This window comes from Papaver somniferum, chromosome 3 (assembly GCF_003573695.1).
Source record: "Papaver somniferum cultivar HN1 chromosome 3, ASM357369v1, whole genome shotgun sequence".
NCBI classification, from domain to species: Eukaryota; Viridiplantae; Streptophyta; class Magnoliopsida; order Ranunculales; family Papaveraceae; genus Papaver; species Papaver somniferum.
This window is the reverse complement of record NC_039360.1, coordinates 138,431,954-138,457,672: the sequence shown is the minus strand read 5'-3', so window position 1 is coordinate 138,457,672 and position 25,719 is coordinate 138,431,954. Positions and strand designations below refer to the sequence as shown.

At 36.5% G+C, this 25,719-nt stretch overlaps 2 protein-coding genes across 19 annotated transcripts; both read right to left on the bottom strand.

Annotated features, from left to right (window-relative positions):
• Nucleotides 1-11,816: 11,816 nt before the first annotated feature.
• On the bottom strand, nucleotides 11,817-15,967 carry LOC113357505. Of its 16 annotated transcripts, none has more exons than XR_003363657.1 (7): nucleotides 15,815-15,967; nucleotides 13,504-14,215; nucleotides 13,305-13,380; nucleotides 13,070-13,141; nucleotides 12,794-12,908; nucleotides 12,366-12,436; nucleotides 11,817-12,204 (listed from the first exon to the last, which is right to left on the bottom strand). XR_003363657.1 is itself a non-coding variant. In XM_026600920.1 (5 exons), exons 2-5 carry the CDS (start codon nucleotides 13,097-13,099, stop codon nucleotides 11,993-11,995), a joined length of 441 nt encoding a protein of 146 aa, XP_026456705.1. In that variant the 5' UTR covers nucleotides 13,100-14,215; nucleotides 15,815-15,967; the 3' UTR covers nucleotides 11,817-11,992. The 16 variants fall into 16 exon arrangements, 1 of the variants encoding a protein (XP_026456705.1); XR_003363659.1 differs by lacking the exon at nucleotides 13,305-13,380 and having other exon boundaries at nucleotides 13,504-13,613; nucleotides 13,728-14,215; XR_003363661.1 differs by adding an exon at nucleotides 14,970-15,525 and having other exon boundaries at nucleotides 13,070-14,215.
• Nucleotides 15,968-20,323: 4,356 nt separating this feature from the next.
• Nucleotides 20,324-22,439, bottom strand: LOC113357504. Of its 3 annotated transcripts, none has more exons than XR_003363652.1 (2): nucleotides 22,378-22,439; nucleotides 20,324-20,750 (listed from the first exon to the last, which is right to left on the bottom strand). XR_003363652.1 is itself a non-coding variant. In XM_026600918.1 (2 exons), the coding sequence occupies exons 1-2, from the start codon at nucleotides 21,417-21,419 to the stop codon at nucleotides 20,821-20,823; spliced, it is 495 nt and encodes a 164-aa protein (XP_026456703.1). In that variant the 5' UTR covers nucleotides 21,420-21,623; the 3' UTR covers nucleotides 20,324-20,820. The 3 variants fall into 3 exon arrangements, 2 of the variants coding, with proteins under 2 accessions (XP_026456703.1, XP_026456704.1); XM_026600918.1 differs by lacking the exon at nucleotides 22,378-22,439 and adding an exon at nucleotides 21,096-21,623 and having other exon boundaries at nucleotides 20,324-20,991; XM_026600919.1 differs by lacking the exon at nucleotides 22,378-22,439 and adding an exon at nucleotides 21,096-21,623.
• Between the last annotated feature and the right edge of the window lie 3,280 nt (nucleotides 22,440-25,719).

The following is a 25,719-nucleotide window of genomic DNA, read 5'->3' as shown; positions in this document are numbered from 1 at the left end:
TGGAGATAGTTAAATATAAAACGAAAAATGGGTCATTTGTGCAAATTTTTTTAAAACATGGTTCTAATGGACGAGTAAAAATTAGTATGGGTGAAATGGACACAAAAAAATTAACAAGGATGAAATTGGATTCATCCTGGCTTAAACTTAAAAAAAAATAGCGAGGATGAAACTGGATGCATCCTGGTGTAAATTAAAAATAACAAAAAGTATTTGAAAATGGGTAGGATGAAACTGGTTACATCCTGGATATTTTTATATTTTTGTCCATATAAACAGTATCAAAATCTAGACGTCTTTTTAACCCAGAAATCGTTGATTTTGGTCTTTTTAACTAATTTCGTGAATATAAATGCAAAGGAAAAATCATACAAAGCTATTGGTTGGTATAAAAAATTTAATTAAGAATTTACTATCATACCCTTTACTTTATTAATATTTACCTAATAATGATCAAGTATTAATCGTAATACTTCTCATACGTATTTTCTTCTTCTTCCAAACATACCAAACTGGTCGGAGCAACTTACGCTCCCACCATCACACCATCACAACTTGTCACAATCGCATCAGAACCACCTTCTCATTTTCTATTGCCAACCCATCTTCTCTTCCAATCATTCCAAATTGGTTTTGAGTTGGATGCCCGCAGACTTTAACATGGTATCAGTCTATCAGAGCTAGGCCCGTGCGCAGGGGTGTAGGCGTATCGAATTAGTGGTCGATGTGGCCGAATGACTGATCACATGTGCACTCGTGACCGAATGATTGGTCACTCGTATGACCTGTACGTGGTGTGGACTGTGGACACGTGAGGGAGGGTGTGAAAGGACAATAGTCCCACATCACTAGTTCACCAAGAATTTTTGAATAAAATATGGTAGGGCCGCTCTACTCATTCCCATTTGGTTTTGAGTTGGATGCCCGCAGAATTTTAACAGGTTCCTTTTTAATTAAAAACTTGACACTTTTTTGAAAACATTAACCTTTAATTTCTAAGAATTTTAGGATATCAAGGAGAATTGTAATTTCCAAAACAAGAACGTATTAAGAAAATCCTCTTTTCATAACAGCCTGTCATCTTCTCCGTTTTTATGTCTTTCACGCGTAGGGTTTGTTGTCTAGGTGATTGTGTCTAGAAAACAATATTGTTGATAAATGTTTTTCTTTTGATGATAAATGTTTCTTTAATTAAAGATTACTTTTAGCAAAACTAAAATTGTTAATACTCCCTCCGTTCCTTTTTAATAGGCTGGTTTCCATAAATAAATGTTCCAAAAAAATAGGCTGGTTTCGTAATTGGGAAAGTCAAATGTTACTTTAATTTTCTGGGACCACTTTTCTCTTAAGTTCTTTTGATGACAAGTATCAGGGGACCCTTTAACTTCTTTTCCTTTGCTGACAAGTGTCATGAGGACCACTTTCAATGATTAGTTCTCTTAATTTTCTTAAATTTCTCTAAAAACAAAACCAGTATATTAAAAAGGAACGGAGGGAGTAAGTATTTTCACCTTTTGAGAGGAGGTTTTTTTTTCCCATATTTTTTCTTTTAGGAGTAGATTTCTAGGAAATAGTGCAACGCACTCGTAAACTGTAATGCACCATCCCTCTGAAACGGCGCACACTCGGTGCTTATTCTTCATCAAGAACAAATAGATATAGATAAGCTTAAAAAGAGAAAAAGAATAGTTATGTTCCATTGAAATATAATAACACCACTTTTTTTTTAAAGCATAAACACCACTTTTCTTTTGAAGCATAATAACACCATTTTAAGAAGAAAAAAAATTATACAATATATAATAATACATTGATACGTTCGTACATATTACATACACGTAGATTCTATTTCATAACGAAATATTAATTTCTTAAATCATATGATTTCCGTTGTTGAGTATGTATTTAGAAAGAAGTTAAAACAAAGTGCAATAATCATTATATACAACTTATTTTGAACAAAAGTCTCATTTCTATTATAACGCTCAAAGAGCAGGTTACATTGAAAAGACAAAAAAACACTAGTACCAAAAAAAAAATCTACCTAAAGAATATGCAAAAAAAAACAGAGTGGCTTGACCCGACACACTACCCGCAACAACCATCCGCTAACCCATAAACCTTAATGAAACCCAATGCTACATCACCTCAGAGGATAAAATTCACAACATCAACGCCGCTTGGAGGAACAGTACAACAAATGGCATATTCACACTTGAAATTAACACGAACAAGAGGCGAGGAGATGCAAATAGAAATAAAACAAACCACGATCAAACTATCACATGTACCATCTCTCTTGCCAAGGCAGCGAAGGTTTTTTCTTGCTTTTGATATCTTTTGATCCTGGGTAGTAGAGAACAATTACTTTTCGGCTTTTTTTTTTTTTTTTTTGCTACACCCAACAATATATTTCTGAATAAAGCAGCAGCAGCAATAACCCAAAAAAATAAAAAACATCAGCAGATCAATGCTACAAAATATTAAAGAAAATCACCACCATCTGATAGCCAATAACATTGCCACCACCAATTTTAAACTACCAAGAACGAAACAGGTGCCGGCTGAAGTCATTGAATACTGTGGACACCATGAGAAACATCAAAAAAAAGGCTTCATAACACAAAAAAATAACCTGCACGGAGATCCACTATGACAAATGATTGAGAAAGACACCATAGCACACCTAGTTAACATGAAGGAAACCAACAACCACCAAACGAGTCACACAAAATCGAACTAAAAAAGTTTACATAATAACAACGAACTTCTAATTAAAGCCAACGGACTACATTAAATCAGATTAAACTTGCTCGAAGGACCAAATCGAGCAAGAAACAGATATCACAGAAGCAAGTTTGGTTAGGCAGAGAGAAAAGAGAAAAACAAGGATAGGTAGTATCAACAAGATTTTTTAACTAGTATTTATGAACAGATCTTGATCAGAACAATGGGGTGAAGAGGGGAATAATTCTAGCATTGGGATTGGTAGTGGGGTGAAGATGGGAATGATCAAAGGTCTGGATTAATTTTCCTATATCTGGACTATGTTAGTTGTCCAAGTTATAGACTTTTCCGTTTATTTTGACCAGAAGTCGATTATGGCCGTCTGATTAGCTGACCGAGCATACTGGGCTGGATAAGATGGTTAACCATACAACCACGGGTTTTAACTTTTAAGAATATTTTGTTATGGTGGACCATAAGTGGCCCTTACTAATCCAACATCAGCGGGACCCATATTTGATGGGAGACAACGATTTTTGCTTTGTTTTTTACGGCAAAATAATCTGACAACTACAGTCTAATCTCAGTAAAAAAATATTCGATAAATGAATAACCTCCCAAATAAATAATTTCCTCTAGTCCTGATTCTGAATCGGGCCAAAGAGATAACTTCATTAATAATCCCTTGCTACTCTTTGATGGTGGTCATATAGAGTAATACGTCAACAATAGGATGGGATTATAATTCTAGGTTACGATTTCAACGATCTGTTTTTTATATATCAACGTTACAGGGCGAAAATACTTTCTATGCTTCCACCACCCAATAATGCTGGATACGCCGGTCCCCTATAATTCTCACTGGTGGGCCCCAGGGATTTTGAGGCGTCAACGTAGCATCACTGATGCACCACCTCAGATAACATACACATGCCCCCCCCCCCCCAACCCCACACACACGCCATCTCACTGTGTAGCAGCTCCGAATTTTAAGATCCATCATGGACAACCAGAACAACTAACTTGGTGTGAGAAATCCATCATGACACGGTAAGGATTTGGACCACAAAGTGATTTTTGCTTCTCCCTATTCTATAGCCTAGTGAGCAATTCGGAGTACGACATACGTACAGAACGGCAAACGTACGAGTATTATACGGATTCATAAAAGTTAAGTTCGGTCAAAAAATCGGTCAACGATTCGTGATTCGGCAGTAGTACGGAACGACAACGTACGTGTATAATTCGTTTTACTAGTTTAAGTTCGGTGTAGAAAATACGTACGTGTATAATTTGTATGTGTGGGGAGCATGATTCTGACCTAAATTTCGAATATACCAAAATATAACACCAACATAAGCCTGGGGCACTGGTTAGAGGTTGTTAGGTTTAGGCCCCAACAGGACGGAAGGTCCAAGGTTCGAATGTCACCGCACCTTGTTTTTGCGAAAAATAAATAAATCCAAGTATTGTTTGGATAAAGTAAAATTCCCGTGTATTCGTAAAAATCGCGATTTATTCCCTATAGAATACTAGGGTCTATTCTCCGTACAACGGAATACACCGTGATCGAAGCTGCTACATATCCACCGGATAGATACACCCCTATGTGGCAGCGATCTCCACCGTTCATTGCTTCCCCACCAGGAAAAACAGGGGTCTCTTTAAAAGGATGGACCAATCCAAATTTAACACGTAAGCGGGGTATAGTTTTGGTGTATAATTACGGTGTGTGTATCATCGTTGTTCTCTGTAGATGACAGGACAAGGCTCTTCTAAGCATAATACTTACTCCTACTAGATTTCGAGGTCGTAGTCTGCCCCCTATAATCTTCAGAAAAGACATTTGCTTTTCTCCCTCTTTTTCTTTCTCTGCAGATGACAGGACAAGACCCTTCTAAGTTCTAAGCATAATACTTACTAGATTTCGAGGTCATAATACTTACTAGATTTCGAGGTCGTAGTATGCCCCCTATAATCTTCAGAAAAGACATTTGCTTTTCTCCCTCTTTTTCTTCGATTTCGCTAGTCCTTGCCCTACGCAGACCCTATAAATAAACTCTACTTCCTAGAGGCACGGTGGGGCCCTGAGATGTCAACCTCAGTAGATAGTGGTGGTATTTGGTTTTGGGACATGGCTAATAATTAACTACTAGGTCTACGATTTGACGGGCTTTTAGAGAGAGAATCAATTTATCAAAGGCCTCGCTTGGCACTACGTATACTGGGTTTTCAGTAAATTCAGCTATCATTTACTACATTGCAAAAAAATATATTTATGCTTAAAAAAAAAGAAAAAAAAAATGTTTGATTGACACGTAGCTTCAGCCAGGGAAGCCTGTGTGCAACTGTGCATACATCCGCCCATGTTTGTTCCAAAGATTCTTAACCTTTATGATGGTCGAAAGAAGGTGGAAATACAATTCTTCACCTGGAACATTGGTGAAAAACAAGTATGCACACACAAACTTTGCAAAAATGGTGAAGCGCAAGGAAATAAATAACGTTGTTATTCTATACAGTACCTCGATAAGTGAATGTTCGACAAACGATTAACCTCGACAAATAAATAATTTTTCGGTTCTCAGACTTGGATAAAGGGGATAAATGAATAACCTCGATAAATGCATTAATGAATAAATCCTCCACGAAATTATAAATGAATAATTACTGAATTCCGTACCAAAATTGTACTGTAGTAGATACTAGACTAGAGTATTGCATCCATTTAAAAATATTTATTATAAGAATTCAGCTCTTCCAAAATAAATACATTCAAAATTGATTTTTTTTCCTTCCCCCTATTTAATTTTTTTAATGATGCACAACTTCAAGAAATGCTTCAAAAAAAAAAATCTAGAATATTTTACTATGTGTGGTACATAGTAATTTTTTTGTGGAGGTTGTTATTTGAGAAGCCTCATTTGATATGGCATTGCTATTACATGGTTCCGGATTGGGCTCCATAATTTCTTCAGAGATAGGTAATGATACGTAACAAGGGGTCATCCCGTAACTGCAATATTCTCGCTAGGATTGATTCTTCAAAGGGTGATTGTAAATATGTGGATTTTTTACTCCCTTTATATATTAATTTGGAAAAGAGAGCCCTTATACGGTAGATACTCGATTTCCAAATTGAATTTGGACTTCCATAAAATTCCAAACACGGTAGATAAGGTTTTCCTTTCGAGTTTTTAATTTTTAAACCAATCATACTTTGCCAAATGTCCTCGCGAATCCATATTGAATTTAGTTTCCTTTTTTTATCTTTTCCTATTCTTTTTAAACCAATCATACGTTGCCAAGTCTCCTCACTAATTCCAAATTGAATTTGGTTTCCTTTTTTATATTTTCTTATTCTTTTTAAACCAATCATACGTTGCCAAATGTCCTCACCAAAACGCACGTTTCACACTAATCCGACTCAGTGAAAAAGGTTTTTCTTTCTTCGGTCACTTGGGAAATGGGGATAAATTAATGCTTAAAAAATTCCCATAAATGAATAACCTCCACCTAAGAGGTGATATTTTGGGAAGCTTGGAAAGTTTTGGAATTATTTTTTTTGTGATGAAACCATTTTTCTACGAAAATGCTTCCCATCTACCGGATTTTTCTATGGGAATAAAGGAAATCACTGCTCTATTTGTTATATCATAACAAAAAGTAAGTCAAATTTTCTAAGTGTGAAACCATCTTTCCAACGTCTTTTTTTTGCCAATATCTTTCCAACTTCTGTTTCTGTATTTATTGAGTAGTTAAAGGTTTCATTTGTGAATAGAGACTAGAGAGTAAAAAGTTCCGGTGATTCTAATGAAGTTTCATGTTGTTTGATGTTTTATAGCTTCAGTGTGAGTAAGCGATTCCTTTGTAGTTAAAGGGTTCATTTGATTTTAGAGACTAGAGAGTAAAAAGTTTTGGTGTTTCTACTGAAGTTTCATGTTGTTTGATGTTTTATAGCTTCAGTGTGAGTAAGCGATTCCTTTGAAGATTATCTTGTTGCCGTTTGATTCATTCTAATGAATGAATTTGCCCCAATTCTGTTTTGAGCCAAAAACAAAGATTTATCTTTTTTTGATATCTTCTGAAGAGTGGGTTCTTTTTGTAATGTGATCATTATAATTTATTTTTGTTGGGTTTTTCATTCTTTCAGAAACTCTGCTAGCTAGAGTTCTTCAAGCTATTGCAGTGTAGTGTGGGGATCAAAGGTATAAACTTCTTTTTTTTTCCTTTCAATTTATTAGTTTTTATCTCATTTGTTAATTTGTTGTCCTGACTCCTGATTACCAGTTAATTGGTAGCGTTCAGTTCAGCCTTGGTGGTATCTAGTCTGGAATTGCGGTTCTCCCCATTGAGGTTCTACTACTAATGGAAGGTAGATTTTGGTATTTTTCTTGTACAAATACGATGATGGTTTTGTCAATTCAGTGTTTTATTTATTTTGGCATTGTTTGTTTGCGTTGCAGAACAAAATGGGCATGCAGTTAAGAATGAATTCCCTTCATGGATCCCTTCATCTTCCAAACTCATTTGGAGGATACAACATGTTTCTGAATTGAACCAGTGTAATCATTTCTCTCCTACATTCACCACAGGTTCTTGTAAATGGTATATTAATCTACTTTGTGACCAAACCCCTAATTTTTCAAAGTACTAATACTATTTCTATGTCGAGCACATTTTCTGAATCTTGATATATTTGTGTTAATTAGGAGTTAGAAAAAATGTTTCAATGTGTCTGTCACCCTCCTTATCTGTTTACTCATTCTGTAACCTTTCTACCTTTTTCATTTCTAATATTTCTTCTTCTCCTTCCAGGTCTAACTGGGATAAAAATAGAGGTGTTCCAGAATCTTCCGAGTCTAAAATCGGCAGTCAGCCAATTCCTCATGTTTCTACTGCAGTTCCTGTTACACCCAATCCAATTCCTCGTTTCTGATGGAGTTTCAATTACATCCAAGACACTCAAGGAATCAAATGGTTATCGGAAGTATTTCATCACTGAAATTAAAGAGAGCTATCATCTTGCAACAAAGACAACTTATTGATTGCGGTTGGTCAGTTGGAGGCCGGTCTACGTTTACCTCTGTACACACTACCCGGAAAATCCTTTCTATTACGAGGTGTTGAGTCAACGTGCTGATAAGAGGGGCATTTTTCACTACAACGGCAATTTCTATCGCTTTTTGTGGGAATGTCGCAAACGTAGTAAGGGTTGCACTGGGATAACATCTATCGTTCCTCGGTTTCATCGCGAGGATTAAACCCCTACCAACTTCAACTGGACTTGGGCTGATAACACAACGGGGAGGAACCGGTTTTCTTAGTGTGTCATCCCTCGCCGCATCTTATAAGGGGAAAAATCGGTTTCGGCATATTATAAGGGGAGGAACATTTCTTCATTATCAAGTCGCACCATATCAAATTAACTGGTTTCCAGGATCAGGATTTCACCGGTAAAGCCGAGCTCCTTTCTGAGTACAAGGGGAAAAAGTGGTTTGATGTGGTGCGACCTGATCACGACGAAAGGTCATTGCGCATTTTGGGGACAAGACCTTCATCGATGTAAAAATTCGATCGACCTCTAGGGACAAGACCCTCCATTGTTGTACAAATTAGATAGACCTCTAGGCGACAAGACTGTTCTTTTGGTGTGTACAAAGTGTGGAGAGAGAGACCAAAAGGTCTTATCAGTCTATTTATTTATTTTATTTAAAGCAATCTATTTATTTATTTTATTTTAGGTATAAATAAGGACTTACATAGTGGGACCCAGGCTATCGGTCTTCATCACAAAATATTTCTTCATTGTGGCTAACCTATCTTTCTGCTTTTTTTCTCACATCACAACAAATTAGCAATACCAAACTAAGCAGAAGCGGCCTAAAATGGGGCCGAGGGAGTATTATCATCAAATATTCCGCTTCCATTTTGAGGGAAGACTACCAAGGGAACCCATATTATTCCAACTGCAAAATTTCATTTTCACCTATTGATTGGAATAACCAAAGTGCAAAATTCCCTTTTCACCTGGTAACTTGTACATTGCAATGCGCTTCCATTGTGAGGGAAGAACTATTTCTTATCACGTGTATTTTTTACACTCACTCCAAAAAAATGCAGACCCATGCTTACTAGTAGTGTTACTGTCCAACCTTTGTTTAAGTGTTTCGATTTGAGGATTGTTAAGTCTTGATTTATCACAAAATAATTAGTCTGAGTTAATCATCAGCCTCATTGTTGTATTTGTATATAAGCTATAAAGGTTTTACTCATATAAAGAGTGCCCTATGGATGATTTATTTTCTATGTATATTTTGTTTGAAAGCACATGGTATTTTGATACAACTTAACACCGCACCAGTCTAATTTCAAACCATAGAGTTTCAGAAAAGCAAGACAACATTGCTACTGAAACAACTCATTAAAAGAAAAAGGCTCAATGAAACGACTCATTAGAAATTACAGACTACTCATTAAAATTCCTCTTGACTACAAGGGGTACCCTTATTATGCCAAGATGCTAAATTCCGTTTTCACCTATTGATTGGTATTATACAAAGTGCAAATTTCTCTTTTCACTTGGTAACTTGTACATTGAAATGCACTTCCATTATGAGGGAAGAACTACTTTTTATCACATGTGTTTTCACCTACTGGAGACTGGACTGCACTGGACATTACAGACCTATGCTTCCTAGTAGTGTTATTGTTCAACCTTTGTTTTAAGTGTTCCGATTTGAGAATTTTTAATTCTTTGTTATCGCAACCATCCAAAGCTAACACCTAATTTTTATTCATAAAATAAAATTCGAAAGTAAGAAGATTACATTGCATAGAGTCCTTATATTTTCAAAATCCTAATCCTTAAATTTTACCAGTAATTTTCTACCCTTCATGATCTCCAATCTCCATTAATGTACCCCTAGAGTCCTAGACACTACAGAGTAATTTGGAAAGTGCTTTTTGGGGAAAAAAACATTACCAAACCCAGCCTAAGACTCTTTTTTTTCCCTCCCAATTAGGGTTACATGTTCATTGAATGGATTAATCAAAATTCCGATGTTAGGGGGAGAATCAAAAGTCCGCCTGAGGTCCGAGGTGTTTTATATTCCTCTCTGAGAAAAAGCCATTCAGTCCTTCCCCTTCTAAGTGAAGCAGTCGTGGAGGAGTGATAGGGTTTACTTTACACTAATCAAATCTTCAATGAAGTTGTCGAAGGTAATAATATCTTTGTATATTTAGCTTTGGTTTCTTACAAAAATATATGATTGTGGGTTTAGTTTAAGAATCTAAATTTTGTTTATTGTATCATTCTTTCTTTTTGAGTTTTCTTCGCAAGGATAAATCTACGGCCTAGTCGTCGTGGGTTCAAGTGATGTTTCCACTGGCCAAACCAAAATCTGAGTCGAAATTACACAGGAGAGAGATGGAGAGAAAAATAGTAGTTGAAACTATTAAGTTTTTTCGTTGAGTTGCAGAGATTTCCATCATGATCATTTCTAATAACTTTCCTCAACATGGGAAGGGTTTAGTTTGTGAGCCAACGTATGAATCTACTTATCGATATTAATGAGTTGTTTTCATTTCTGCTGAATTGAGATGTCTTCGGCTTGTGTAGATACAAGACATTTTCTTTGCAGACATGTATCGTCCCTCGGTTTCGTCGCGAGGATTATACGGCTACCGACTTCAACTGGACTTGGGCTGATAACACAACGGGGAGGAACCGGTTTCCTTGTTGTGTCGGCCCTCGCTGCATCTCATAAGGGGAAAAAGCGGTTTCGGCATCGCATAAGGGGAGGAGGAACCTTTCGTCATGATCTAGTCGCACCATATCAAACCGGTTTCCAGGATCAGTATTTCTCCGGTAAATCCGAGCTTCTTCCTGAGTACAACGGGGGAAAACGGTTTGATATGGTGCGACTATTATGACGAAAGATGGTTCCGCACTCTGGGGATAAGACCTTCATCGATGTAAAAATTCGATAAACCTCCGGGGACAAGACCCTCCATTGCTGTACAAATTAGATAGACCTTTAGGGGACCAAGACTCTTCTTTTGGTGTGTACAGAGTGTGGAGAGAGAGACCAAAAAGGGTCTTATTAGTCTATTTATTTATTTTGTTAAAGGCATAAATAAGGACTTACATAGTGGGACCCAGGCCATCGGTCTTCAGCACAAAATCTTTGCAAGGCTCGTGGTATCAGACATAAATATACCTTTGGATGTGTCTTCCAAACATAATTTAACCTAATATGATAACTTACAACCCAGTTCACCAAAGTGAGAACATGAGGTCTATCTATGGAGCTAGGGTATACATACAATATACCAGAATAGGGTTTGTTTAAGGTTTCGTAAAATATTCCAAAGGAATCTTACCTGTAAATGGATTTGACACTGTTAAGGCTAATGTAGAGGATCCTAGAACAACTTCTAGTGTCCTCGACACCTAAATATAATTGTGGCCGCTCGTGTTCCTCCCATTCCATTACCCCTACAATCCAAGGATTTGACACAAGTGTAGGAATTACTCACTAGCCATAGCAGTTTCAACTCCCCCATTGATAGATAGATAACTATCTTGATTTCCCTCAAAATTTTGTGTCCTTTTATCCAAAATATTCATAGAACTATACGAAATAAATATTCTAGAAGCTGTGCCATAATTCAACAAAACATAGATAGGAAGTTCCCTCCGCTCGTAGGGTTTTCCCACTGAACATCATTTCCATCTATTGTTAAATATCGGTCAGTGCAGGGTTTTACTAAAACCATTATCATGTTAGATCAACTAAAATAATGGAACGACCCCAAGACCCAAAACGTTGATGACAAGGCGACAATCAACTTCATTAAACCATTCTTCATAACAGTAAAAAACAACTTACTCTTCCTCGTACAACTAACTTAGTTCTTATTTTACCGAGTAAAAAAAAAACGTAGTTCTTATTTCAGCAGTGATACGTTTTTTCAAAGTGATACAAAGCCAGGGCGGTAATAACAGCATCCGGCGCAGTTAGACCAACATAAACTTCAGCAGTTTCTCTCATCTTAGTGAGAATCATGGGTTTATCATATTTTTCTTTTTTTTTTGGGGTGTAACAAAATTAATTCATTGGTGAAAAAGAAAGATTACAACTTTTGGTTCAGGAAGCCAAGAACCTGTTACACCCGACCTTCTACTGTTTTCAGCTGCTTTGTCAGCAGATGAATTTAATTCTCTCTGGATATACTCGAACTTAGAATCAAACTTAGAAAATTAGGTGTATTTAACTAAGACTAGACAATCATCCATAATGGAGCAAGCAGACCAGCTAATATGGTCAACAGTTTTATTCAAATAAAAAATGACATACATTATTTGAGTCGCTTCTAATACAGATGGAAGGTAGATTTCTAGAGTTGCTCCACTGGATAGCTTCAAAAACTTCCAGACTTTCTGCCTCTTCCACATTGTATCTTTCAAGGTACCTGTTAAGTCAACACCAGGTTTGATAAAGTATTTCAACACCAGGTTTGATAGTGTTGTCATTGTAAAGACAGCTTACATACAACAAATCAAATTGTGTTATGCAAGAGAAATACATAGAAAGAGAAATGATCTCTATTTTGCGATAGGAGAAACATCTAACCATAGAGACGGCAGTTCAAAAACTAACATATCATGTCATGTTCTCTCCGTAAAGCAATTGTGTCCTGTTTTCTGCCAAAAAAAATTCAAAATGCATTGTCAAGGACCAAGACTAAATACAAATAACTACTCTAGAAAAAACATGCTGATTCTGGAAATCTCATGCCTTTATCACAAATTTTGGTGAAAAAGAAAGATTACAAATTTTGGTTCAGGACATGGGGAAGCCAAGAACCTGTTACACCCCGCCTTCTACTGTTTTCAGCTGCTTTGTCAGCAGATGAATTTAATTCTTTCTGGATATACTCGAACTTAGAATCAAACTTAGAAAATTAGGTGTGTTTAACTAAGACTAGACAATCATCCATAATGGAGCAAGCAGACCAGCTAATCTGGTCAAAAAATTTATTCAAATAAAAAATGACATACATTATTTGAGTCGCTTCTAATACAGATGGAAGGTAGATTTCTAGAGTTGCTCCACTGGATAGCTTCAAAAACTGCCAGACTTTCTGCCTCTTCCACATTGTATCTTTCACGGTACCTGTTAAGTCAACACCATGTTTGATAAAGTATTTCAACACCAGGTTTGATAGTGATGTCATTGTAAAGACAACTTACATACAACAAATCAAATTATGTTATGCAAGAGAAATACATAGAAAGGGAAATGATCTCTCTTTTACGATAGGAGAAACATCTAACCAGAGATGGCGGCAGTTCAAAAACTAACATATCATGTCATGTTCTCTCCATAAAGCAATTGTGTCCTGTTTTCTGCCAAAAAAAATTCAAAATACATTGTCAAGGACCAAGACTAAATACAAATAACTACTCTATAAAAAACATACTGATTTGGGAAATCTCATGCCTTTATCACAAATTTTGGTGAAAAAGAAAGATTAAAAATTTTGGTTCAGGACATGGGGAAGCCAAGAACCTGTTACACCCGGCCTTCTACTGTTTTCAGCTGCTTTGTCAGCAGATGAATTTAATTCTCTCTGGATATACTCCAACTTAGAATCAAACTTAGAAAATTAGGTGTGTTTAACTAAGACTAGACAATCATCCATAATGGAGCAAGAAGACCAGCTAATCTGGTCAACAGTTTTATTCAAATAAGAAATGGCATATATTACTTGAGTCGGTTCTAATACAGATGGAAGGTAGACTTCTAGAGTTGCTCCACTGGATAGCTTCAAAAACTGCCAGACTTTCTGCCTCTTCCACATTGTATCTTTCAAGGTACCTGTTAAGTCAACACCAGGTTTGATAAAGTATGTCTACAACAGGTTTGATAGTGCTGTCATTGTAAAGACAGCTTACATACAACAAATCAAATTTTGTTATGCAAGAGAAATACATAGAAAGTGAAATGATCTCTCTTTTGCGATAGGAGAAACATCTAATCAGAGATGACGGCAGTTCAAAAACTAACATATCATGTCATGTTCTCTCCATAAAGCAATTGTGTCCTGTTTTCTGCCAAAAAAATTCATAATGCACTGTCGAGGACCAAGACTAAATACAAATAACTACTCTGGAAAAAAACATGTTGATTCTGGAAATCTCATGCCTTTCTCACAAGTTACAGACAAATTTAACCCAGCATTTCCTAGAGGCTCTTTTAAAGCTTAGAAACTCCGACATAACCAGTTCTTTGCTTTTCATCGCCGGAACATAGTATTCAATAGTCATCGTCTGCAAGGATTCTGCATACTTCAAGATTAATTTTTCCCATCTTGACTCCCTCCTGCTACCACTGAATTCCACGAACCGAACTGACTGGAGGTGTCGAAACAATTCTTCACTTTTATCACACTCTTTGTCGTCATCACATGAATGGTCGACCTGTAGTTAAAAAATAGACATACAAACACATTAATAAGATTTTCTTGGAAAGCATAAAAGGTATTCAGATTCAAAGTTTTACACACTTTCCAAAGAAAATATAAGGCACTCCAGATTAGGTACTACTCTGAGCAATGCATATATTCGTATATCTTTGGTTGCTCCAAAAAGCAGATTCAAGTTGTTTAAATTTTGAAATATAGGTAGGCTGCTAACAAAATCGTCTGCAACGGAGAGAGCCTATTTATCCAAATGAAGTGCCAATAAAACATATCAGTTTCGAGGAGTCTGATTAACCATATAACACATAAAAGCTACTACACAGACTGTTAAAAATAATTGACCTCTGTTCTGCTGACAGATAATGATAATGATAACTGCCTGACATGTGAAAGTGCTCCAACAAACTTTCTTATAACATGACTTATCCTTTGCTCCCACCTTCCTAATTCGTCATCAGATATGGTGAACGAAACTTCTGCATAATCTAGTACTAGAAAGCTGCACATCAAGACGTAATCCTTCGCCACGACACTACTACATATAAGAGGTACTAGAAGTGGCGCATGAATTTTGAATTCACAATATTCTAAATCCCGGTGACGACAACCGTTGGTGTCAATTTCCAAGACTTCTAGTAGTGGAGTTAAAATGTTGAATTCCTTCATACCAAACCAAGAACAGTTTTTCAAAATCAACTCTTGAAGGACATGGAAAGAGGAAAAAGGTTGCTTATTCCAGCAACCATTATTACCAAATTGGATTCCGGAGAGTGTAAGGCTCTTGAGATGCGGAAAAGAGATGTTTTTAGGCAAAATGCAGACCCTCACTTAGCTCCAATTTTGTCAATGACTCACATGTAAAAAGAGATACAGGAAGAGATAAAGGTATTTTTTGAAAAAACCCTACATAGAAACTGAGATTTTGGACATCACAACTGGTTAAATATTCGATCCATGAATGAACCCGTGATGCATTCATATTGTTGAATAAGTTGAGCTCAAACTTTACAATATTTGATTTGTGATGAAGAAGCAATGTTCTGTCTACAAAATCCATGATTTATTGATCTCCGGTGTCGAAGGAGGTAATATCCAAAACCGGAAATCGAGGGTGGGGATAGAGGTCCATATGTGCTTCCATCTTTTAGATAGCACACAAGTACGAGCAACATCCTTGATATCAAGGGGTGATGATGAAAGGATGTGATGAAGAACTGAGTCAGGTAATTGGTTAATTCTATCTTCTAAAGCTTCACCCATAGACTTCTGAGATTTTGGATTATCGAAATCCATGAGATTTCAATTTCTCTGTATAAAAAAAAATAGAATAAAGGGGTAGATTTGATAATCAAATGTTTAAATATATCTTCATTTGTTAAATTACTAACAACATAAAGAAAATCTCAAGATTTGATTTGATCAAAAAAAAAGAAAAAAAAAACAAAATCACTAACATATTGAGGGTTCTATAGCAGCTTATTCATTCTCATTCATTCATCTAAAAAACGTTTTTTTTTTCTTTTGGAAATTAGAGTTTACATTTGTTGACGCCAAAACAAAAATTTAAACAGAGTACAGATGGAATTGGAAGAAATACCTTAGCTTAGGGTTTATAGGGAACACACCGGTACTCTCACTGAATTTTGGAAAGAGATAGAGAGCAGCGGCGAGAAAACAATGAAATATTAGGGTTTCATCTTTAGGTTGGTAAATATACTCGAGTTTCTAATCCAACAGCTGAAAATCAACATCTTGCACATCACCAGCGGAAAATTTTCAAGTCCCCTAAAAATTCACAAAATTATCCTCGCTGGAAATGGCGAGAAATTTTTGGTGTGCCCTTGAAAATGACCAAAATACCCTTGCCGGAAAAAGGGGAAAAATTTTCTAGTGCCCTGAAATCGACCAAATTACCAAATGGTAATATGGTCATTTTCAGAGTCTTCAATATTTACTTTACATATTTCATATAAGGGTAGTCTGGTCATTGTCACAGTCTCCATAATATTTATTGCACAAATTTTGAGTAATGGTCATATGGCCCGAGATACCATAATCTGATAATTTACATCCCCAGTTCACCTGAAAATGGAGGGATTCATCGTTCTTACCATGTTTCCGACTTGTAGTAGTCCACTCTCGGCCACGTTTCGATCTCGGAGCCAGGGTATACATACAATATGCCATAATAGAGTTAGTTTAAGGATTCAGATAATATTCCGAAGGAATCTTGTCTGTAAATGGATGGATTCATCGTTCTCACCAAGTTTTCGGGTTATAGTGGTCCACTCACGACCAGGTTTCGATGTTGGAGCCATGTTATGCATACAATATGCCAGAATAGGGTTTATTTAAGGTTTCAGAGAATATTCCTAAGAAATTTTACCCGTAAATGGATGGATTAATTGTTCTTACCAAGTACCCGACTTATAGTGGTCCACTCACGGCCAGGTTTCGATCCCGGAGCCAGGTTATGCATACAATACGCCAAAATAGGGTTTGTATAAGGTTTCAGAGAATATTTCAAAGGAATGTTACATGTAATTGGATGGAATCATCGTTCTTAACAAGTTTCCGACTTATGGTGGCCCACTCACGGCCAGGTTTCGATCTCGGAGCCATGTTATGCATAAAATATACCCGAATAGGCTTTGTTTAAGGTTTTTGAGAATATTCTGTAGGAATCTTACATGTAAATTGATGGATTCATCGTTCTTACCAAGATTCCGACTTATAGTGGTCTACTACCGACCAGGTTTCGATCTCAGAGCCAGGGTACGCATAGATGGTTTTTTTAAGGTTTTGAAGAATATTCTGAAGGAATGTTACTTGAAAATGGAGGGATTCATCGTTCTTACCGAGAAACGCGACTTATAGGGGTCCATTACCGGCTATGTTTCGATCTTGGATCCAGGGTACGCATACAATATGTCTGAATAGGATTTGTTTAAGGTTTCGGAGACTATTTCGAAGGAATCTTACCTATAAATTGATGGATTCATCGTTCTTACCAAGTTTCCGACTTATAGTGGTCCACTCACGGCCAGGTTTCAATCAACGACCCAGGTTATGCATACAATATACCAGAATAGGGTATGTTTAAAGTTTTGGGGAATATTCCTTATGAATCTTACTTGTAAATTGATGGATTCATTGTTCTTACCAGGTTTCCAACTATATAGTGGTCCACTCACGGCCAAGTTTCGATCTCGTAGTAAGGTTATGCATACAATATGCCAAAATATGGAAGGTTTTGGGTTTCGGAGAATATTCCAAAGGAATGTTACATGTAAATGGATGGATTCATCGTTCTTAACAAGTTTCCAACTTATAATGGTCCACTCACGATCATGTTTCGATCTCGGAGCCATGTTATGCATACAATATGCCAGAATAGGGTTTGTTTAAGGTTTCAGATAATACTCTAAAGAAATCTTTCAAGAAAATGGAGGGATTCATCATTTTTACCAACTCTTCGGCTTATACTAGTCCACTCCCGGTTAGGTTTCGATCTCGGAGTCGGGGTATGCGTACAATATGCCAGAATAGGGTTTGTTTTCGGTTTCGGAGAATATCACGACGGAATCTTACCTGAAAATGGAGGGATTCATCGTTCTACCAAGCTTCCGTCTTATTGTGGTCCATTCCCGGCCAGATTTCGATCTCGGAATGCATAATATATAATAATAATAACAGTTGGATCTAAAATGGATGGATGATAGAATATTTGACAGAGACAAACGGATGTCAATCTGTATGACTAGATAAATTAGATGACAGCCGTCGATGGATTTCAATCACATGGCCTATCTCTATCCCTCAAAATATTTATTAAGAGAAACACATTTCTTCTCGCAGATTGAAAAAATATTAGAGTATAATCTGTAGGAAATTTCACTATCCAATGTGGTGTGAGAAACCCATCATGACACGGTAAGGATTTGGACCCATAGACTGATGTGTGCTTCCCCCGGTCTATACTGGGGTCTCTTCCCTCTAGATGACACGACAAGACCTGGTATAGTACTTATTACAAGATTTCTAGGTCGTAGTCTTCCCCCTATGATCATCTGAAAAGATATTTGCTTTTCTCCCTCTCTTTTTTTCGATTTCAGCTTCCTAGGGGTAGGAGCAGCTTTCGAGTGAGTGGGTCCCCTGAGATGTCAACCTCAGTAGATGGTGGTAGTATTTGGTTCTGGGACATGGCTAATAACTACTACGTCTAGGATTTGACGGACTTTTAGAGAGAGAATTTATCCTTTGCATTGATAAGGGATGATTATGTAAGCCTCCTCCATTGGTGCCTTAAAATGCTGCAAAAGATGATGGGAAGTTGGAAATTATAGAGTCGGAGATCCACGTTCATCATTTCAGGGTTACAAAAAGAAAGGACAGAAAGATAAATGTTATACACACTTACATTATAATTTTACATTTGTATTTGATGTTTAATGTGCAAAAAAAGCCAGTCACTTTGTATTTTCATGTGCAATATTAGCTAATCACTTCGTACTTTCGTAATAATTGATGGGCACGTTAATTTTTCCTCTTTTTAGGTATAGGCTCTTATTAGCACGATTCAGCCATATAGGACAAAAGGATCTCAGGCGATCCTTAACCGTTAATCCTTAAAAAAAATCTCGCAATGAAGTCCATCAATTTAACCGTTATCTTAATTAAATTTTCGTATAAGTGATTATTTTAATTAAATTTTCGTACATGAGATACAGCCTTAGCTCGATAAACGAATGTTCCACAAATGAATAACCTCGTCAAATTAATAATTTTTCTTTGTTCCTACTTGGATAAAGGGGCTAAATGAATATATTCGTTAAATACATAATGAATTAAAAGGAATTTACTCCTTAAAGGCCCAATGAAAATATGAATGAATAGTCACTAAATTTCATATGAATATATATATATATATATATATATATATATATGTGTGTAAAAAAACTAAAATACTTTATCCAGTCAATAATGCTCGTATAAGAAGTCATTTATTCTTAAGAAAATGCATCAAAAGTTGATTGTTTTTTCCTTACGCCTTGTTATAATTGTAAAATTTCGGTATCTTTATAAAAGTAAAACTAAATATGCGTACTTGCGCAAAATCATTCAATACGACTTCTTTCAATCCTTAGTCCATTTCAATCAACCTCGATATTAGTAACCCAAATACGTACAATCGCGAAAATCATCATGTATGGTTATCCGATCTTGTTTCAGTTTCCTATGGGACAAAGCAAATCTTTTGGTACACTGCTAAATATATAGTCCCCCGACAGATATTATGAGTAATCATACACCAAACTAGACATTTTCAGGTTCACACTGCTCGGTATCGGGCCCTGGGCAATACCTTCCACTTTATTTGATGTTGGACAAAGCAGATTGTTCTTGACGTGTTAAATATATAGTACCGAGAAAGGTATAAAGAGTAACCATATACCGAACAATGCATGTTTAAGTTCACACTACTCAGTATTGACATTCGACATACATTCCGATCTTCCAGAATTGAGCAAAACATTCTGGAAATCTCATGCCTTTATCACAAATTTTAGTGAAAAAGAAAGATTACAAATTTTGGTTCAGGACATGGGGAAGCCAAGAACCTGTTACACCCGGCCTTCTATTGTTTTCAGCTGCTTTGTCAGCAGATGAATTTAATTCTCTCTGGATATACTCGAACTTAGAATCAAACTTAGAAAATTAGGTGTGTTTAACTAAGACTAGACAATCATCCATAATGGAGCAAGCAGACCAACTAATCTGGTCAACTGTTTTATTCAAATAAAAAATGGCATACATTACTTGAGTCGCTTCTAATACAGATGGAAGGTAGATTTCTAGAGTTGCTCCACTGGATAGCTTCAAAAACTTCCAGACTTTCTGCCTCTTCCACATTGTATCTTTCAAGGTACCTGTTAAGTCAACACCATGTTTGATAAAGTATTTCAACAGCAGGTTTGATAGTGTTGTCATTGTAAAGACAGCTTACATACAACAAATCAAATTGTGTTATGCAAGAGAAATACATAGAAAGGGAAATGATCTCTCTTTTGCGATAGGAGAAACATCTAATCAGAGATGACGGCAGTTCAAAAACTAACATATCATGCCATGTTCTCTCCATAAAGCAACTGTGTCCTGTTTTCTGCCAAAAAAAATTCAAAATGCACTGTCGAGGACCAAGACTAAATACAAATAACTACTCTGGAAAAAAACATGTTGATTATGGAAATCTCATGCCTTTATCACAAGTTACAGACAAATTTAACCCTGCATTTCCTAGAGGCTCTTTTAAAGCTTAGCAACTCCGACATAACCAGTTTTTTGCTTTTCATTGTCGGAACATAGTATTCAATAATCATCGTCTGCAAGGATTCTGCATACTTCAAGATTAATTTTGCCTATCTTGACTCCCTCCTTCTACCAATGAATTCCACGAACCGAACTGACTGGAAGTGTCGAAACAATTCTTCACTTTTATCACACTCTTTGTCGTCATCACATAAATGGTCGACCTGTAGTTAAAAAATAGACATACAAACACATTAATAATATTTTCTTGGAAAGCATAAAAGGTATTCAGATTCAAAAGTTTTGCACACTTTCCAAAGAAAATACAAGGCACTCCAGATTAGGTGCTACTCCGAGCAATGCATATATTCGTATATCTTTGGTTGCTCCAAAACACAGATTTAACTTGTTTAAATTTTGAAATGTAGGTAGGTTGCTAACAAAATCGTCTGCAACGGAGAGAGCCTATTTATCCAAATGAAGTGCCAATAAAACATATCAGTTTTGAGGAGTCTGATTAACCATATAACACATAGAAGCTACTACACAGACTGTTAAAAATAATTGACCTCTGTTCTGCTGACAGATAATGATAATGATAGCTGCCTGACACGTGAAAGTGCTCCAACAAACTTTCTTATAACATGACTTATCCTTTGCTCCCACCTTCCTGATTCGTCATCAGATATGGTGAACGAAACTTCTGCATAATCTAGTACTAGAAAGCTGCACATCAAGACGTAATCCTTCGCCACGACACCACTACATATGAGAGATACTAGAAGTGGCGCATGAATTTTGAATTCACAATATTCTAAATCCCGGTGACGACAACCGTTGGTGTCAATTTCCAAGACTTCTAATAGTGGAGTTAAAATGTTGAATTCCTTCATACCAAACCAAGAACAGTTTTTCAAAATCAACTCTTGAAGGACATGGAAAGAGGAAAAAGGTTGCTTATTCCAGCAACCATTATTACCAAATTGGATTCCGGAGAGTGTAAGGCTCTTGAGATGCGGAAAAGAAATGTTTTTAGGCCAAATGCAGACCCTCACTTAGCTCCAATTTTGTCAATGACTCACATGTAAATAGAGATACAGGAAGAGATAAAGGTATTTTTTGAAAAAACCCTACATAGAAACTGAGATTTTGGACATCACAACTGGTTAAATATTAGATCCATGAATGAACCCGTGACGCATTCATATTTGATTTGTGATGAAGAAGAAACTGGTTGAATAAGTTGAGCTCAAACTTTACAATATTTGATTTGTGATGAAGAAGCAATGTTCTGTCTACAAAATCCATGAATTTATTGATCTCCGGTGTTGAAGGAGTTAATATCCAAAATCGGAAATCGAGGGTTGGGATAGAGGTCCATATGTGCTTCCATTTTTTAGATAGCACACAAGTACGAGCAACATCCTTGATATCAAGGGGTGATGATGAAAGGATGTGATGAAGAACCGAGTCAGTTAATTGGCTAGTTCTATCTTCTAAAGCTTCACCCACGGACCTCTGTGATTTTGGATTATCAAAATCCATGAGATTTCAATTTCTTTATACAAAAAAAATATAAAAAAAATAAAGGGGTAGATTTGACAATGAAATGTTTAAATATATCTTCATTTGTTAAATTACTAACAACATAAAGAAAATCTCAAGATTTGATTTGATCAAAAAAAAAAAAAGAAAAAAAAAACAAAATCACTAACATATTGAGGGTTCTATAGAAGTTTATTCATTCTCATTCATTCATCTAATAAACCAAACCATGACTCAATTAATCACTGCAGTGTTGACGCCAAAACAAAAATTTAAACAGAGTACAGATGGAATTGGAAGAAATACCTTAGCTTAGGGTTTTTAGGGAACACACCGGTACTCTCACTGACTTTTGGAAAGAGATAGAGAGCAGCGGAGAGAAAACAATGAAATATTAGGGTTTCATCTTTAGGTTGGTAAATATACTCGAGTTTCTAATCCAACAGCTGAAAATCAACATCTTGCACATCACCAGCGAGCGGCACATGCGGAAAATTTTCAAGTCCCCTAAAAATTCACAAAATTATCCTCGCCGGAAATGGCGAGAAATTTTCGGTGTGCCCTTGAAAATGACCAAAATACCCTTGCCGGAAAAAGGGGAAAAATTTTCTAGTGCCCTTGAAATCGACCAAATTACCCAATGGTAATCTGGTCATTTTCAGAGTCTTCAATATTTACTTTACATATTTCATATAAGGGTAGTCTGGTCATCGTCACAGTCTCCATAATATTTATTGCACAAATTTCGAGTAAGGGTCATATGGCCCGAGTTACCATAATCTGATAATTTACATCCCATTTCACCTGAAAATGGAGGGATTCATCGTTCTTACCATGTTTCCGACTTATAGTAGTCCACTCTCGGCCAGGTTTCGATCTCGGAGCCAGGGTATACATACAATATGCCAGAATAGGGTTAGTTTAAGGATTCAGATAATATTCCGAAGGAATCTTGTCTGTAAATGGATGGATTCATCGTTCTCACCAAGTTTCCGGGTTATAGTGGTCCACTCATGACCAGGTTTCGATGTTGGAACCATGTTATGCATACAATATGCCAGAACATGGTTTATTTAAGGTTTCGGAGAATAGTCCGATGAAATTTTACCCGTAAATAGATGGATTCATTGTTCTTACCAAGTACCCGACTTATAGTGGTCCACTCACGGCCAGGTTTCGATCCCGGAGCCAGGTTATGCATACAATACGCCAAAATAGGGTTTGTTTAAGGTTTCGGAGAATATTTCAAAGGAATGTTACATGTAAATGGATGGAATCATCGTTCTTAACAAGTTTCCGACTTATGGTGGTCCACTCACGGCCAGGTTTCGATCTCGGAGCCATGTTATGCATACAATATATACCTGAATAGGCTTTGTTTAAGGTTTTGGAAAATATTCTGTAGGAATATTACATGTAAATTGATGGATTCATCGTTCTTACCAAGACTCCGACTTATAGTGGTCCACTACCGGCCAGGTTTCGATCTCAGAGCCAGGGTATGCATACAATATCGCAGAAGATGTTTTTTTTAAGGTTTCGGAGAATATTCTGAAGGAATGTTACTTGAAAATGGAGGGATTCATCGTTCTTACCAAGAAATCCGACTTATACGGGTCCACTACCGTCTATGTTTCGATCTCGGACCCAGGGTACGCATACAATATGCCAGAATAGGGTTTGTGTAAGGTTTCGGAGAATATTCCGAAGGAATCTTACCTGTAAATTGATGGATTCATCGTTCTTACAGAGTTTCCAACTTATAGTGGTACACTCACGGCCAGGTTTCAATCAACAACCCAGGTTATGCATACAATATACCAGAATAGGGTATGTTTAAAGTTTTGGGGAATATTTCATATGAATCTTACTTGTAAATTGATGGATTCATTGTTCTTACCAAGTTTCCAACTATATAGTGGTCCACTCATGGCCAAGTTTCGATCTTGTAGTCAGTTATGCATACAATATGCCAGACACAGGGAAGGTTTTAGGTTTCGGAGAATATTCCAAAGGAATGTTACATGTAAATGGATGGATTCATCGTTCTTAACAAGTTTCCGACTTATAGTGATCCACTCACGATAAGGTTTCGATCTTGGAATCATGTTATGCATACAATATGCCAGAATAGGGTTTGTTTAAGGTTTCAGATAATATTCTAAATAAATCTTACAAGAAAATGGAGGGATTCATCGTTCTTACCAACTTTTCGGCTTATAAAAGTCCACTGTCGGTCAGGTTTCGATCTCGGAGCCTGGGTATGCGTACAATATGCCAGAATAGGGTTTGTTTACGGTTTTGGAGAATATTACGACGGAATCTTACCTGAAAATGGAGGGGTTCATCTTTTTACCAAGCTTCCGGCTTATTGTGGTCCACTCCCGGCCAGATTTCGATCTCGGAGTGCATAATATATAATAATAATGACAGTTGGCTCTAAAATGGACGGATGGTAGAATATTTGAAAGAGACAAATGGATGCCAATCCGTATGACTATATAAATTAGATGACAGCCGTCGATGGATTTCAATCACATGGCCTATCTCTATCCCTCAAAATATTTATTAAGAGAAACACATTTCTTCTCGCAGATTGAAGAAATATTAGAGAATAATCTGTAGAACATCTCATTATCCAAGGTGGTGTGAGAAACCATCATGAAATTGTAAGGATTTGGACCCATAGACTGATGTCTTCTTCCCCCGGTCTATACTGGGGTCTCTTCCCTCTAGATGACACGACAAGACCCTTCCAGGCATAGTACTTATTACTAGATTTGCAGGTGGTAGTCTGCCCCCTATTCATGTGCAATATTAGCTAATCACTTCGTACTTTCGTAATAATTGATGGGTACGTTAAGTTTTCCTCTTTGTAGGTATAGGCTCTTATTAGCAAGATTCAACCATATATGACAAAAGGATCTCAGACGATCCTTAACCGTTAATCCTTAAACAAAATCTCGCAATGAAGTCCATCAATTTAACCGTTATCTGAATTAAATTTTCGTATAAGTGATTATTTTAATTAAATTTTCGTACAAGAGATACAGCCTTACCTCGATAAACGAATGTTCGACAAATGAATAACCTCGTCAAATTAATAATTTATCTCTGTTCCTACTTGGATAAAGGGGCTAAATGAATATCTTCATTAAATGCATAATGAATTAAAAGGAATTTACTCCTTAAAGGCCCAATGAAAATATGATTGAATAGTCACTAAATTTCATATGAATATATATATATAACTAAAATACTTTATCCAGTCAATAATGCTCATATAAGAAGTCATTTATTCTTAAGAAAATGCATCAAAAGTTGATTGTTTTTTCCTTACGCCTTGTTATAATTGTAAAATTTCGGTATCTTTATAAAAGTAAAACTAAATATGCGTACTTGCGCAAAATCATTCAATACGGCTTCTTTCAATCCTTAGTCCATTTCGATCAACCTCGATATTAGTAACCCAAATACGTACAATCGTACAAATCATCGTGTATGGTTATCCGATCTTGTTTCAGTTTCCCATGGGACAAAGTAGATCTTTTAGTACACTGCTAAATGTATAGTCCCCCGATAGATATTATGAGTAATCATACACCAAACTAGGCATTTTCAGGTTCACACTGCTCGGTATCGGGCCCT